The sequence below is a fragment of the Calidris pugnax genome, unplaced genomic scaffold (assembly GCF_001431845.1).
Source record: "Calidris pugnax isolate Ruff unplaced genomic scaffold, ASM143184v1 scaffold105, whole genome shotgun sequence".
Classification (NCBI taxonomy): Eukaryota; Metazoa; Chordata; class Aves; order Charadriiformes; family Scolopacidae; genus Calidris; species Calidris pugnax.
This window is the reverse complement of record NW_015090857.1, coordinates 617,131-633,374: the sequence shown is the minus strand read 5'-3', so window position 1 is coordinate 633,374 and position 16,244 is coordinate 617,131. Positions and strand designations below refer to the sequence as shown.

The window sequence follows — 16,244 nt, the reverse complement described above, 5'->3', positions numbered from 1 at the left end:
AAAAAAAAAAAAAAGGTAATTAAACATCCAGGAAGAAGCCAGCAGGAGTTAGAAAGCTCAAACCGAAGCCAGACCATATTTCTAAATTATACCATTATTGCCCATCAGCTGAGTCTTTTAGGAAAGAGGCTTTATTACCCTCCATCCTCTGAAGACAGTGCCTGGAAGTTTGCAACTCTACATCATGAAAGTCACTCAGAAGAATCAACCTGCTTGTCATCTCTGTCACCCTACCAGATCCTAATAGTTATCTAACAAACCAGTGGAGGGGAAAATCAAAACATAATTCTGTCCTGAAACTGAGATTTTGTTTAAAAACTTTCAAACTTTATGACTCACTTTAGCATGAGAGCACATTTTAATTAATTTAATTTAGTATTATATAATTATATAATATATCCCATCCTCTTTTATTTATAGACAAATCTATCTTTATTCAATAATCATATAATGAGAAAGTTATTAAACACAGTCTTCTGTTCAGAAGACATTGTATTGATTTCTACCCCTGACTGAAAAAAGGAGAGTTAATTACTTCCAGGTGTCGTCACCTCCAACTTCACTGCACCTCCCAGTCTTCACTAAGTAACTTGGAAAATTTCTTCTTTACTTAACTGTTGTTGGGTTGTTTTTTTTTTCCAGAATGTGCAATTTCAATATATATGAATTTTGATAAAAGCAGAAATCCTTTATCTTGAATGTGAACTGTTATACAGTTAAATAAGACAGCATTCTGCCTCTAAATTCATCCATGTTATTTCAACTCCTTTACATTTAGACTAATTTACCTGTTGCTAGATCAGAAGGAAAAGAAATACCCAAAAGCAGACTTAACCAAATAAAAACCTACTTTCTAGATAGAAGAACCGGAAGGAAATAATTGAATCTATATATTTCACCTGACTTGAGTTCCTTCATCTTGAACATACAATAGTAGTTTTGGGAGTTGATGAGGTAGTAACTCTAACCAAAGTAACTATATTTTGTAATTCACATGAAGAAAAAATACTTACTAAAAAACAAAGGTTTTCCAGAAAAATTTCTGTGGCAATAAGTGAAGGCATTAAATTACACTCATTTGTGTCTTTTGACTCACCGAGACCAATAGCTCCAGTGCCAACACGTCCGCAGCAGAGCCAGATGACCACAGTGAAATGAGGCTTCTCCTGAGCTTTTCTGAGGTGGGGAGAGGCTAGAGCAGGGCAGAGACCCACAGGCAGCCAGCAGCTCCAGCGAGGGCAACTGAGGAGTCAGGAGCAGAGCCTGGAGCAGCTCTTATCACTAATGGATGGTAATAGGAATGACAGCTGTGTGAAGTGCGACCAGGTGGAGCTCAGCCTAGATCTGAATCCTCCAGGTGGATCTACTCAGCCTGGTAGCAGAACTAAAAGAGGAAGTAGAAAGGCTGTAGACCATCAGGGAGCATGAGAAAGAAATAGATTGGTAGAATCAGGCTCTGACCTCCCTGACAGAGCCTGGAGAGTTGGGCAGAGGAACCTGATGAACTTCAACAAAGGCAAGTGTAGGGTGCTGCACCTGGGGAGGAGTAACCCCCTGCACCAGGACAGGGTGGGGGATGACTTGCTGGAGAGCAGCTCTGAGAAGAAAGACCTAGGAGTCCTGGTGGATAACAAGATGCCCATGAGCCAACAATGTGCCCTTGTGGCCAAGAAGGCCAATGGCATCCTGGGGGGCATCAGGAAGAGTGTGACCAGCAGGTCAAGAGAGCTCATCCTCCCCCTCTGCTCTGCCCTGGGGAGGCCCCATCTGGAACACTGGCTCCAGTTCTGGGATCCCCAGTTCCAGAAGGACAGGGAACTGCTGGAGAGGGGACAGCAGAGGGCTACAAAGATGATGAGGGGCCTGGAGCATCTCCCTTATGAGGAGAGGCTGAGGGACTTGGGTCTTTTTAGTCTGGAGAAGAGAAGGCTGAGGGGGGATCTGATCAATGCTCATAAATACTTAAAGGGAGGGTGTCAAGAGGATGGGGCTGGTCTTTTTTCAGTGGTGCCCAGGGACAGGACAAGAGGAAATGGGCACAAACTTGAATAGAAGAAGTTCCACCTAAACATGAGGAGGAACTTCTTTCCTTTGGGGGTGGCAGAGCCCTGGAAGAGGCTGCCCAGGGGGGTGGTGGAGTCTCCTTCTCTGGAGACATTCAAACCCCACCTGGACAAGATCCTGTGCAACCTGCTCTGGGTGGATCTGCTTTGGCAGGGGGTTGGACTAGATGATCTCCAGAGGTCCCTTCCAACCCCATGTGATTCTGTGACAGAAAAACCAGAAAAGCCACCACAAAAACACAGAGCTGAAGATCTGGCACCCTCCCCCTGCCAGACTGAAGGCAGTAGCCAAAAGGAAAACTGTGAATGGAGGCAAGCCCATGCTATGGGTGGAAAGCAAACCCCCTCCTTGCCCACCTCACCCTAACCAGGTGCCTCTGTACAATAGGTATGAGGCTTTCAAGGAGGTAGGACAGCCCATGGATGATATGGAAGATGGTATGACTATACCAGTAGAGTTGCCAGGACTGGCAAGGCCTACCCCCCCCATTTAAAAATCACCTCCACGAGGAAGAAGAGTTGTAGGCGACTGCCTCCTGAGAGGAACAAAGGGTCCGCTATGCCAGGTTGGCCCTTTTCTTAGGGAAGCCTGGGGCCTGTGTCAGAGACATCACCAGGAAACTCCCCAGCCTGATTCCGCCTTTGGGGAGGGACTCTTTATCAGGGAGTGCAGTGACAGGACAAGGGGTAACAGTTTTAAACTGAAAGAGGGGAGATTTAGATTAGATCTCAGGAAGAAATTCTTTGTTGTGAGGGTGGTGAGAGCCTGGCCCAGGTTGCCCAGAGAAGCTGTGGCTGCCCCATCCCTGGAGGGGTTCAAGGCCAGGCTGGATGGGGCTTGGAGCAACCTGGTCTGGTGGGAGGTGTCCCTGCCCAGGGCAGGGGGTTGGAACTCTTTAAGATCCCTTCCAACCTGAAGCATTCTAGGGCTAGTACAGCAACTCAGACTCTCTGAGAGCTGGGTATTGGAATGCAAATCTTCTTTTTTTTTTTCTTTTTTAAATAATCCACTCTTTTCCCTTATTTGATGTATTTGAAATATAACATTCAACTGATATATGGCAAAGTTTTTATAAACAAGCCCTAGGTATTTTCATGCAAGTTTTAAGTTGAACAGCTATAAAAGCTGAAAAATGGAAAGTCAGTAACAAATAGTCTTCTGAGTATTTTTCTTAGTATGCCTTAGCTGCAATTCATATATCATGAAAGTAAAATAAACGGCACTATGGGATGGGAAAAAGGATCAAACAACAGAAGACACTGCATCACTGTGTCAGAAGAAATTTTGAAGGCATTAAAAATATCTGCTGCATAGAGGAGTGTGTGCAAATGAGACGCTGTTTTTACATGGGCTGCTGAGATTTAAAATAATTAATCTCAGAAAAGATCACTGCTGAACTATCAAGTAACATCCTTATCTCTTTTTCACATCCTTGTTTTACAGAGGAGAGAGGCCTGTATCTTTAACAGAGCTGGTAACATAATACAGCTGCTGCTAATCACAGCCTTTGCTTTTATTTTCCTGTTGTCTGCACCAGTAATTTCAGAAATCAGACCACAGACACTTGAGTAGAGACAATTTTGTAATACTTATTCTGCAACTTCAAGAGCTCTTTAGCCACTAGAAGCCTTTTACATTCAGTTAACTCTTCCTCAAAGCTAAAATGCTGCTTCTGACTCTACAGCTGTCACCAAAGGGATCTACCCTCACTGCAGCTTATCTTACAGACCATAATAAACCAAGGGCTCTCTTGGAGCAATTTATATTTCTACATGGAGTTACAATAAGAGCAAATGTCTTGAAAGGCTTGATCTCATTCCTAAATAGAGAGTCTGTAAATGACAATTGTTTTTTTAACTGGTCAGATTTTGTTTTTCCAAAATTTTATACTTACCACCCTTAGACTCTTTATTCAGATTTACAGAACCCTGCCCACCCAGCACTGCCCAAAAAAGCTTATCAGCAGAAAATGAATAAATAATTTAAAATAACGTTCTTTCAAATATAAATGTCTCTCAGGTGAAATCATACAGCACTTCCCCTAGCTGTTTAGAAGTGCAGGTCTGATCAACTGCTCTTATTTCCATATTCTGCTAAATATATAAAAAAAACACTGTCTTTTTTTTAATCCAATTTCTACATTTTTTTTAAATAAAAAAATATAAATAAATTTATAAATATAAAGCAATTTGAAGCAAACAGTGTGTAATAATTTTCATTATCCTAATGTATGCAATTCATCAAAAAAAGATAGGACACTGGACCACAGAAATCAGCGATTTGACACAAATGGCAAATGCAATCCTTGAAGGATGGTTACTAGACAGTTGCAGGAAACCTGCAGTTCTGGGAATAATTCCATGCCCTGCACAGAAAATTGCAAGCAAATCAACTACAGAAAATTTCCAAGAGTGTATTTTGCATTACATATTTCATTTCCACCACATTGATTATTTTCGTTTCACCGCTCGACACCTGTAGAAATGCTTTATATCTTTTACTACTCATTAATAAAACAAGCTCATTAAAGTAAATGAAGGTTAATTTAATCATATTCAGGCGCTATATTGGATAGCTTATTGCATTTGTCTTTTAAATAGTTTGTCTTTCATTCTACTGTCTTCATCAAACAGTATTCTGAATAATTATTACATTGCCGTTATGAAGTTACAGCACTGTTACATTCTTGTTAAGAACTTTGGGTCACCTATAACTTTTACGCAAAATACCACAAATCTAGTCAAAGCACCACAGGCTATGCAGCAAGAAAGTAATTCCCTATAGCACTATGTGCATTTCTAAGGTCTTTACCATTTAGATGATTACATTACCTCAGATTTATATTCACTACTCAGGAGGTAAATGTCAGCTGGAATCATTGAATCTCAATTTTTGTTACACCTTTCATTTTGTTTGATAGGCTTTGTACTCATTTTAATTTATTGCTCTTCCTGATGAAAGTATAAAGCAAAAAGCTGAGAGTGTAATCAAGGCTAATGGTGAACCAAATACCAGGTGATAATAAATCAGCATGGAAAAAAAAATACTCTAGAGATAAATGGAGATGTTTACTATTTCAGTTTGAACACTATTAGAACAACTGTTTATGTAAAATACAACAGTGTATACACATACAAACAAAAACCAACATTCTCTTCCTTCCTGTAAAATTAAAATTTCACCCAAGCAGCTGAATGTGGGGCTCTTTTGCAAGAAAAAAATAATGCTTTTTTAATCATAGTATGTAGCAGTTGGGAGAACAAAACATATTATGAATTAAGTATGTGGCAGAAAGACATCTGTATTTTATAAACAGGGACAAACATCCTCAAAAGCCATAGCCTCCAGTAATCCTACTACCTTATCTTTTAAAACTTATTACACCAGAGAAAATCCCCCAACTCTTATACGAAGAGGCTGCAGGACACTTAAATTGACTTTTCAGTTATTGAAACATTTTTTCCTTCATTCTGCTGTGATTTTTTTTTGTTAACTGATCTTTTATGTTCTAATAAGATGGTACACGTGGAAAAAGCAACTATAAGAAAACACCTTGAAACATTTTTTCCTTCATTCTGCTGTGATGTTTTTTTTTGTTAACCGATCTTTAATGTTCTAATAAGACGGTACACGTGGAAAAAGCACCTATAAGAAAACAACAGTTTGCCTAAGGATCAGCTACAAAACCTACCTGAAGTAAAAAAAAACAACAACCAACCTCATTCACTTCAATAATTTTCTGAAAAGGCCCCAACACAGGAGTTAGAACATCTAATAGCTAGTAACAGGTAAATTCAAATAGGAGCTTCTTTTCTAGTGTGTTTTTTTTTTTTTTAATAACACAAAGCCTGCATACAAAGAGTCAATAAAACGTGTATGACTTTTTTCAGCATTCCATTAAGATTAAACAAGCATTAAACTATATTTTCAGTACCTTTGGATACTGTTTGACAGGGATCAGAACTCTTTCTGAGAGCTTTATGTTTTTGTTGCTAATAACATCAAGGTATTTCTTTTCTTCATCTTCCTTCTTGCCTTCAGAACCCTGAAATTTTTCAATTTCTGAAAAACATTAGAAAAAGAGAGCAATCAGTGACATGGTATTTGCCATCCTCAGAAAGTTTACACTGACACATCGTAATACAGACTGTGCACCGAACACCCGTGCTGTTTGCACTCACGTGACACGTATTGTCACCTTTGAAAAAACACAGACTGTCACCTCTGCCTCTCAGCACAGCTGACAGTCCATAGATTCTCCTCAACTAATTCTTGCCCAGCTGAAACTGAAGCCAAATAAATGAACCCATTGGGGAAGGAACAGATGAGACTTACGAGTCAATCAGTCTTCGAAAGAAGATCACATCATCACAGCTTGATGCTATTTTGTACATGTGACCTGCAGGAATTAAGTCAGATTCTAATTCCAATGGCTAACCTCCAGTAAAAATAGTAAAATAAAATATGAAGAAACTTCTTGTTGTTACTGAGTTTCCTTTCAAATGCTTCAGAATTATTTAAAGGTTGTACAAAAAAATTTAAGAAATGAAGTTAACTCTTGCACAAAAAGTTACTTCATCAAAGAAATACAGTAAGTAATCATTATACATATGTTCATAATGGTATGTAGAACATTAGATAGAATTTACAAAAACAAAAATTCCCTAAAGCTCTATAAGAAAGAAATAATGGAATTTATCACTCTGCAAAGAATATATAATACAGCGCCTTAGAGCTTCCTGATACAACAGGTACTATTGAAAAAGCTGCATTTGCAGCAGTTGTCACTATTGACAGCAAAGAAAATGGCAATGTTTATAATCAGTTAATTATAACTGAGTTATAGCTGAAAAGGGACAGCTGTGGGTATGAGACACATGCAGTTTCAAGGCCCAGATAAACAAGCGCGGAAAAAAGTAACACAGTGACAGAAATCTCTAACACATATACAAGTTACTTTGGTTTAAAACAAGAATAATGAAAAATGCATGTAAGGAAACAGCCCACACCATGATTTGTTAATAAGTAAGTCTGAACAGCCAGGAAGCAAGACAGAGGAAAACTAAAGCTCGGGATGAACTGCTCCCCTTCCAAACTCGTTGGAGAAGCTACTATGACTCTCCTGTCACCGCTCCAAGTCTTGAACTTCATTTTTGACCGAGAGTACATAGAAGTTTTGGAATAAAAAAGGCATCATTGCTCAAGTTAATGAAAGATGACTTCAGCTGGGCTTTTCAGAGATGACTGGAATGTGGAAGAGAGTTGCGGATTTACCAAGAGTGAGACTACCTGTGGCACTAGAATTCGTTTCACTCCACTCTTTAACTCATTGCAGCACTCAAGGTTCTGTTTTTCTTGTTAGTTTTCTGTGCATGCACATAAAAACCCCGGGGGAAAAAAAAAGAAAAAAAAAAAGTGGCACTCTCAAGGATGATTGACTGAATCTTCATGAACACATACAAGTCTCTGGTGTAGATTGCCCATCATCCACATCCTCATTTGACTGGCCGTCCTCAACCAGAACCTCTTATTTGTTGTTCATAGGTACCCGGGAGGATGAGGTGGGCAAGGAGGGAGTTCGTCTGCTGCCCTGACCATGAACTTGCCTCCATTCACTCTTCTCATTTAGGCTCCTGCCTTCAGCCTGGTTGGGGCAGGATACAGGGGCCCCGGTTATTTTCTGAGAGGTGTCCCACATCTGTTGTTTTCAAGGAGAGCAGAGCCTGGCTCCACTGCTCCATTTCTTGTTCTGGATGTGTGTTTCTGTGGGAGCTCCCTCTGGCTGCCCACATCCATTCTGGGTCATCAGGCTGAGAGCAGGACCTTCTGCTGAAGGGAGACCACAGCTAACCACCTTCTCGGAGGGTGAGGACCACCAACAAGCCTCACCCGTCGAGCTGGCAGAGCTTCAGCTCCTTCCTGCCTGTCCTTCCCCACACCCTGCTACGCCCCACACGGCCTGACAACCACGTGCTGTTCACCCACATCTCTCTGGAGAGCTGCCACCACCAGACGGGTCTCTCTTCTCCCCCAGCCTCTCCCTGCCTCAGGAAAACCTTCCAGCCCAAACCATTCTATGATTCTATGGTTCTTGTGGTTGCAGTGCAAGATGCCTTTGGAGGAGGACTTGGCAGAAGACAATACCTCTTCCCCTGCTGCCAGCAACACTCAGGTGCCCCAGGCCACGGCAACGGCTGCTGAGGAGGACAACAAGTGCCCAATCTGCTTGGACACCATTAGCGATGAAGCCTCCATTGCCATCTGCGCACACATGTTCTGTTTATACTGCATATTGGAGTGGGCCCGCATTTCAGCTGTGTGCCCCATCTGCCGGCAGCCTTTCCACCACCTCTACCACAAGGTGGGACCCTCTAGCTACGAGGTGTACCACATCGTGCAGGATACCGGACGTGCTGCAAGAAGATCTCGGCCCCACTCTGGGGAAAGGAGGCGGCGTCCCTCCTCCGGCCGCCAGCACCGCAGCTCCTCCAGTGGAGAAGAAACAACTCCTCCAGTGGAGAAGACCGCTCCTCCAGCGGAGACCACAGCTCATCCAGTGGAGACCACAGCTCCTCCAGCAGGGACCACAGCACTGGCCATGCAGAGTCCCCAGAGAGGGGCAGAAGCAGGTCCCAAAGGCAGCACCGTGATGGCCACAGGAGAGCTCCTCATGACTCTTCAAGCAGCTGGAGACGGCAGCAGAGCAGGGCTCAGGACACTGCTGGTGGCACATCTCGTGATGAGGGCCCAGCTCCAGGGCCTGAAAGAGATGTCCCAACCTCCTCGGGAAGGAGTGAGCCCCGTCAGTGGGGAGGCCAGGTTTCCTCCAGGGAACGGCAGGCCACATGGAGCCGATTCCATTGGAGATCCCGCAGCACTCGTCGCCAAAGACAGAGGGAACACCAAAGGAGGAGGGGTCAACGTCATCCCTCAAGGAGCCGATCCCAGATCCCAGAGATGCCCCATCCTCTTGACACCCTCTTGATACAAAAAATTAGAAAATGGGATTCTGCTCCACAGTGGAGCAGTCTTGTGAGATGAACTACCTGGGAAACTGTTGTTCCCCAGGGCTGGGGCTTGTATCTTCTGGGTGTGGTCCCCAAAACATTGTGATGTCACCAGAGATATCATTGAGACCCCTGTGACGTTGATCCTTTTGGGGCGTGGAGCAGCCCTGAAGGTCCATAGTGCTGTCCTTGTACAGCAGGGACAGACGCCTGCAGCTGGAGGGACGAAGGACCCCTATCCTGCAGGCTCCTTTCCCAAGCCGCAGAGAGGACCTGACGGAGAGGGACGCCAGCAGGGCCCAGGCTGTTGAAGAGAAGCCAGGAACAGCTTTCCTGCCTTCCCAGTTCCTGCCCGCGTGTGTCAGAGAGGTCAGTCAAGATGCCGTTGGAGGAGGACTTGGCAGAAGACAATACCTCTTCCCCTGGTGCCAGCAACACTCAGGTGCCCCAGGCCACGGCAACGGCTGCTGAGGAGGACAACAAGTGCCCAATCTGCTTGGACACCATTAGCGATGAAGCCTCCATTGCCATCTGCGCACACATGTTCTGTTTATACTGCATATTGGAGTGGGCCCGCATTTCAGCTGTGTGCCCCATCTGCCGGCAGCCTTTCCACCACCTCTACCACAAGGTGGGACCCTCTAGCTACGAGGTGTACCACATCGTGCAGGATACCGGACGTGCTGCAAGAAGATCTCGGCCCCACTCTGGGGAAAGGAGGCGGCGTCCCTCCTCCGGCCGCCAGCACCGCAGCTCCTCCAGCAGGGACCACACCTCCTCAGGCAGGGACCACAGCTCCTCAGGCACGGACCACAGCTCCTCCAGCGGAGAAGATAGCTCCTCCAGCGGAGAAGATAGCTCCTCCAGCGGAGAAGACAGCTCCTCAGGCAGGGACCGCAGCTCCTCCAGCAGGGACCGCAGCTCCTCCAGCAGGGACCGCAGCACTGGCCGTGCAGAGTCCCCAGAGAGGGGCAGAAGCAGGTCCCAAAGGCAGCACCGTGATGGCCACAGGAGAGCTCCTCATGACTCTTCAAGCAGCAGGAGATGGCAGCAGAGCAGGGCTCAGGACACGGCTGGTGGCACATCTCGTGATGAGGGCCCAGCTCCAGGGCCTGAAAGAGATGTCCCAACCTCCTCGGGAAGGAGTGAGCCCCGTCAGTGGGGAGGCCGGGTTTCCTCCAGGGAACGGCAGGCCACATGGAACCGATTCCATTGGAGATCCCGCAGCATTCGTCACCGAAGACAGAGGGAACACCAAAGGAGGAGGGGTCAACGCCATCCCTCAAGGAGCCGATCCCATCGGAGATCCCGCAGCACTCGTCGCCAAAGACAGAGGGAACACCAAAGGAGGAGGGGTCACCGCCATCCCACAAGGAGCCGATCCCAGCAGAGATCCCGCAGGGCCTGGTAACACACACCACCAAGAAGGGCACCTGCTACTCTACTTTACACCAAAAGTGCTCCTACTAACAATTGCAAAGATAATGCTCTCAAGCTTGGGGCCAAGCAGCTACTCTGCGTTATGAAACACATCGGAAAATCTAAAGGGCCTTTTAGAGTTAGGATGATAATGGGATAGAAACTCGGGTGTTGGTTTTTGTATACTCTTCTATCTTACACTTCTCTATTAAAAGTTCTACTGCAGATTTCATACGGGTGTGCCTTTTCTCCTTCTGTCGCTTTGCCACTGTAACATCAACTGAAGGTTTTAGCCCTTTTGCTCCTTTCTGCCCTGCTACCAACACCATCGATGCCTTCTCAGAAAACCTCTTGTCCTTCTACATCACCTCTTGTCTCAACAGTCCACCCCAAACAACCCCCAGAAGAACTTTTCCTGTTACCACTCTTCTCACAAGGTGGCACTGCTAAGCGAAGCCAATTTACGATTAATCTGCTCTGTCGCAAAGAGATCGCCTACAGTGCCAGTCCAAATTTAATGTTTGGTAGCAAGCCTTTGAAATGCCTGCTTTCTTCTCCCCCCTCCTTGGAGACTTGAAAACTAACCCCCAAAGCCTTAGAGAGAAATTTTCCCCCATGCTGTGCTCTATAGAGAGTCTCACGTTAAATGCCCTCAGTGGGAGGGACATGCTACAGACCCTTAAGACCACATCCAAAGACTACCAAAGTCACTGGGAAACAAGTGTGGACCAAGAACATTGTCGCTTTCCAGTAGGACTGGGAGCAAGAAGAGCTTTCTCAAAAGACAGAGGTGATACAAGAAATCAAAGCGTAATCAAACCGATTCCATTGGAGATCCCACAGCATTCGTCGCCAAAGACAGAGGGAACACCAAAGGAGGAGGGGTCAAGCAGAGCCACCTACAGACCATGGCCCAGGAGCACAGACAGCTTTGGAGTATCTCCAAGGAGGGAGACTCCACAAGCTCCCTGAGCAACCTGTGCTCAGCCACCCTCGCACTCAAAAAGGGTTTCCTGATGTTCAGAGGGAAGCTCCTGTGTTTTGGTTTGCGCTCTGTGGTGGCACTGGGCACCCCAGAGACGAGCCAGGCTCTCTCTTCTTTGCACCCTCCCTTCAGCTACTGATATGCGTTGAAAAAGCTTTCTGCGGGCACATTTTCTGTTTTAACTGCATATTGCAGTGGGCCCGCATTTCACCTGTGTGCCCCATCTGCCGGCAGCCTTTCCACCACCTCTACCACAAGGTGGGACCCTCTAACTACAAGGTGTACCACATCGTGCAGGACGCCAGACGTGCTGCAAGAAGATCTCAGCCCCACTCTGGGGAAAGGAGGCGGCGTCCCTCCTCCGGCCGCCAGCACCGCAGCTCCTCTAGCAGGGACCACAGCTCCTCCAGCAGGGACCACAGCTCCTCAGGCAGGGACCACAGCTCCTCCAGCAGGGACCACAGTGCTGGCCGCGCAGGGTCCCCAGAGAGGGGCAGAAGCAGGTCCCAAAGGCAGCACCCTGATGGCCACAGCAGAGCTCCTCATGACTCTTTGAGCAGCCGGAGATGGCAGCAGAGCAGGGCTCAGGACACTGCTGGTGGCACATCTCGTGATGAGGGCCCAGCTCCAGGGCCTGAAAGAGATGTCCCAACCTCCTCGGGAAGGAGTGAGCCCCGTCAGTGGGGAGGCCGGGTTTCCTCCAGGGAACGGCAGGCCACATGGAACCGATTCCATTGGAGATCCCACAGCATTCGTCGCCAAAGACAGAGTGATCAAATAATATATTTAAAACCTGCAGACAGATCTCAAATGCCACTCTTATAAGCTCTTCTGAAAGCACTCAGAGAACACACCTAAAGAACTCAGAGGGGATACACCTTCCCAAGTTTAGCATTGAAAAGTTATGTTAATAATCACTAAAAGAATCAGAAAGAGAAGTTTCATTTTTATAAAATATTTTTTTTTATACCTGGAAAACAAGTGATATCTTGCATTCAGTGGGAAAAAACATCAATTGAGCACAAGCTTACAAAGGAATATTCTGCAGTAAAATATGTAGTTCGGGCAGGTTTAATAGATAGGAAGTTCTTTTAAGATAACTCCTCCAACACAATTATACAAAGGTTTTGCTTTCGGGGTGCAGAGGAAAGAGATAAAGGCAAAGAAAAGAAGGAAACACGTTGCAAGTGCAGTAAAAATTGGAATGAAATGAATCACAGAATCTTCTAGGTTGAAAGGGACCTTAAAGATCATCTTGTCCAACTGTCAACCTAACTTTGACAAAAAATAAACACCCACACAACAAACAAAAAGCATCACCATCACTAAACCATATCTCCCAGCACCACATCAACCCGTCTTTTGAACACCTCCAGGGATGGGGCCTCAACCACCTCCCTGGGCAGCCCATTCCAAGGTCTTTCAGTGAAAATTTTTTTCATAATATCCAGCCTGAACCTCCCCTGGGGTGACTTGAGGCCATTTCCTCTTGTCCTGTCGCCTGTGACTTGGGAGAAGAGACCGACCCCCACCTCTCTACACCCTCCTTTCAGGGAGTTGGAGAGAGCAATAAGGTCTCCCCTCAGCCTCCTCTTCTCCAGGCTGAACACCCCCAGCTCCCTCAGCCTCTCCTCATAAGACTTGTGCTCCAGACCCCTCATCAGCTTTGTCGCCCTTCTCTGGACCCGCTCCAGCACCTCTATGTCTTTTTTATGGTAGGGGGCCCAAAACTGGACACAGTACTCAAGGTGAGGCCTCACCAGTGCCCAGTACAGGGGGACAATCACCTCTCGGGCCCTACTCCCCACGCTGTTCCTGATACAGGCCAGGATGCTGTTGGCTTTCTTGGCCACCTGGGCACACTGCTGCCTCATGTTCAGCCCACAGGCCACCAACACCCCCAGGTCCTTTTCTGCCAGGCAGCTCCAGCCACTCTGCCCCCAGCCTGGAGCGCTGCAGGGGGTTGGTGTGACCCAAGGGCAGGACTTGGCACTTGGCCTTGTTGAACCTCATCCTGTTGGTCTCAGCCCATCCATCCAGCCTGCCCAGAGCCCTCTGCAGAGCCTCTCTACGCTCCAGCCGGTTGACACTGCCACACAGCTTGGTGTCGTCTGCGAACTTACTGAGGGTGCACTCGATCCCCTCGTCCAGATCATTGATAAAGATGTTAAAGAGAACTGGCCCCAGTACTGAGCCCTGTGGGACACCACTCATGACTGGACACCAGCTGGATTTAACTCCATTCACCACCACTCTCTGGGTCCGGCCCTCCAGGCAGTTTTTAACCCAGCAGAGAGTAGTCCCTCTCTATTTGTGAGCAGCAGGTCTAGGGAGGCGCCTGCCCTGGTTGGCTCCCCTACCAGTTGTGTCAGGAAGTTCTCTTCCATGTACTCAAGGAACCTCCCCGCCTGCCCGCTCTCTGCTGTGTTGTATTTCCAGCAGATGCCCCCTCTCCGTCTCATTCCAGCCCAGGACGGAAAGCCCTCCTCGCTCTCCGTGTGGCCTTTTGCAGGCGTTGGGCCCTTTTTACCGCCCGGGGCCAGGAGGAGCACACCCCCTGTTCGCCGCTTCCCTCAGGCCCTGCGCACCCGCGCCCGCCACGCGCTCTCTCTGCCCGCGCGCCCCCACCACGCGCGCTTTCCCTGCCGCGGCTTTTCAATGTGCCGTGCGGCTCGCCCGGCCCCGCCCCCAGCACGTCAGCCTCTCGGCTCCCTCGCGAGATTCCCGAGTCCTTTCGGGCCTCTCCGCTCTCTCCTCGGCTTCTCCGTTTCCGGGAAGGCCTCTCACCGTCTCGATCCGTAGCTCGAGTTTAAAGCCGCAGCGCGCAAAGGAAGGAATGAATTTCTCAGACCCATTCTGAACGCTCGTAAGCGAGGCAATGCCCAAGGGCAAGGGAGAGGAGTATATTTGTACATATATATTGGACTGGAATCATAGGATCCTAGGATCATTTTGGTCAGAAAAGTCCCTTAATCACAGAATCACAGAATCTTCTAGGTTGGAAGGGACCTTAAAGATCATCTTGTCGAACCGTCAACCTAATTTTGACAAAAATAGACACCCACACAACAAACAAGGAGCATCATCACTAAACCATATCTCCCAGCACTACATCAACCCGTCTTTTGAACACCTCCAGGGATGGTGCCTCAACCACCTCCCTGGGCAGCCCATTCCAATGGCTGAGAACCCTTTCAGTGAAAAAATTTTTCCTAATATCCAGCCTGAACCTCCCCTGGCGTAACTTGAGGCCATTTCCTCTTGTCCTGTTGCCTGTGACTTGGGAGAAGAGACCGACCCCCACCTCTCTACACCCTCCTTTCAAAAAAAAAAAAGTGGCACTCTCAAGGATGATTGACTGAATCTTCATGAACACATACAAGTCTCTGGTGTAGATTGCCCATCATCCACATCCTCATTTGACTGGCCGTCCTCAACCAGAACCTCTTATTTGTTGTTCATAGGTACCCGGGAGGATGAGGTGGGCAAGGAGGGAGTTCGTCTGCTGCCCTGACCATGAACTTGCCTCCATTCACTCTTCTCATTTAGGCTCCTGCCTTCAGCCTGGTTGGGGCAGGATACAGGGGCCCCGGTTATTTTCTGAGAGGTGTCCCACATCTGTTGTTTTCAAGGAGAGCAGAGCCTGGCTCCACTGCTCCATTTCTTGTTCTGGATGTGTGTTTCTGTGGGAGCTCCCTCTGGCTGCCCACATCCATTCTGGGTCATCAGGCTGAGAGCAGGACCTTCTGCTGAAGGGAGACCACAGCTAACCACCTTCTCGGAGGGTGAGGACCACCAACAAGCCTCACCCGTCGAGCTGGCAGAGCTTCAGCTCCTTCCTGCCTGTCCTTCCCCACACCCTGCTACGCCCCACACGGCCTGACAACCACGTGCTGTTCACCCACATCTCTCTGGAGAGCTGCCACCACCAGACGGGTCTCTCTTCTCCCCCAGCCTCTCCCTGCCTCAGGAAAACCTTGGGAACTACCCCCCCCTCCCTGTACACCAAGATCTGCTGTGCCAGTTCTGGCCGCCTTGCCTGGCTTCAAAAAGCCCTCAAAAAGAGCCACTTGCCAGCCCTTTTTGCCGCCATTCCCTTCCCTGGTGTGGATTTACCCTGAGGTGGTGCTGGTCTCCTCATCCAACCTCCCCCATTCAAGCAGAGCCACCTACAGACCATGGCCCAGGAGCACAGACAGCTTTGGAGTATCTCCAAGGAGGGAGACTCCACAAGCTCCCTGAGCAACCTGTGCTCAGCCACCCTCGCACTCAAAAAGGGTTTCCTGATGTTCAGAGGGAAGCTCCTGTGCTTTAGTTTGCGCTCTGTGGTGGCACTGGGCACCCCAGAGACGAGCCAGGCTCTCTCTTCTTTGCACCCTCCCTTCAGCTACTGATATGCGTTGAAAAAGGTTTTCCACCCAGAGTCTTCTCCAGGACGATCAGCTTTGGGCAGCTTTCTGAGCCCTTCCTCACAGGAGAAATGCCCTAGTCCCTTCATCCCCCTGCTGGACCTTTGGTGGACCCTCTCCATTACTACCATCTTTCTCTTCTGCTGGGGAGCCCAGCAGCGGAAACAGTACTCCAGGCGTGGCCTCACCGGTGCTAAGCAGAGGGGGAAGGATAACCTCCTTCCACCTGCAAAAACGGACAAGGAGGAAGAAATGTCTTCAGGAGCTTTACTTCTAAAACAGAACATAGTGCTGCATATGAACACTGAAACCTGCTGTCCAAATCACAGAATCACATGGGGTTGGAAGGGACCTCTGGAG

The 16,244-nt window shown here is 47.6% G+C and overlaps 1 protein-coding gene across 1 annotated transcript in view; it reads right to left on the bottom strand.

The window, feature by feature from the left end:
* Positions 1–7,689, bottom strand: part of KHDRBS2 (KH domain containing, RNA binding, signal transduction associated 2) — a 256,689-nt gene extending 249,000 nt beyond the window's left edge. The window contains exons 1-2 of the mRNA XM_014943940.1: positions 7,671–7,689; positions 5,999–6,126 (exon numbers count right to left, since the gene is read on the bottom strand). Coding sequence (XP_014799426.1) covers positions 5,999–6,126; positions 7,671–7,689 — 147 coding nt within the window. The remainder of the gene's footprint in view (positions 1–5,998; positions 6,127–7,670) is intronic.
* Positions 7,690–16,244: the final 8,555 nt, after the last annotated feature.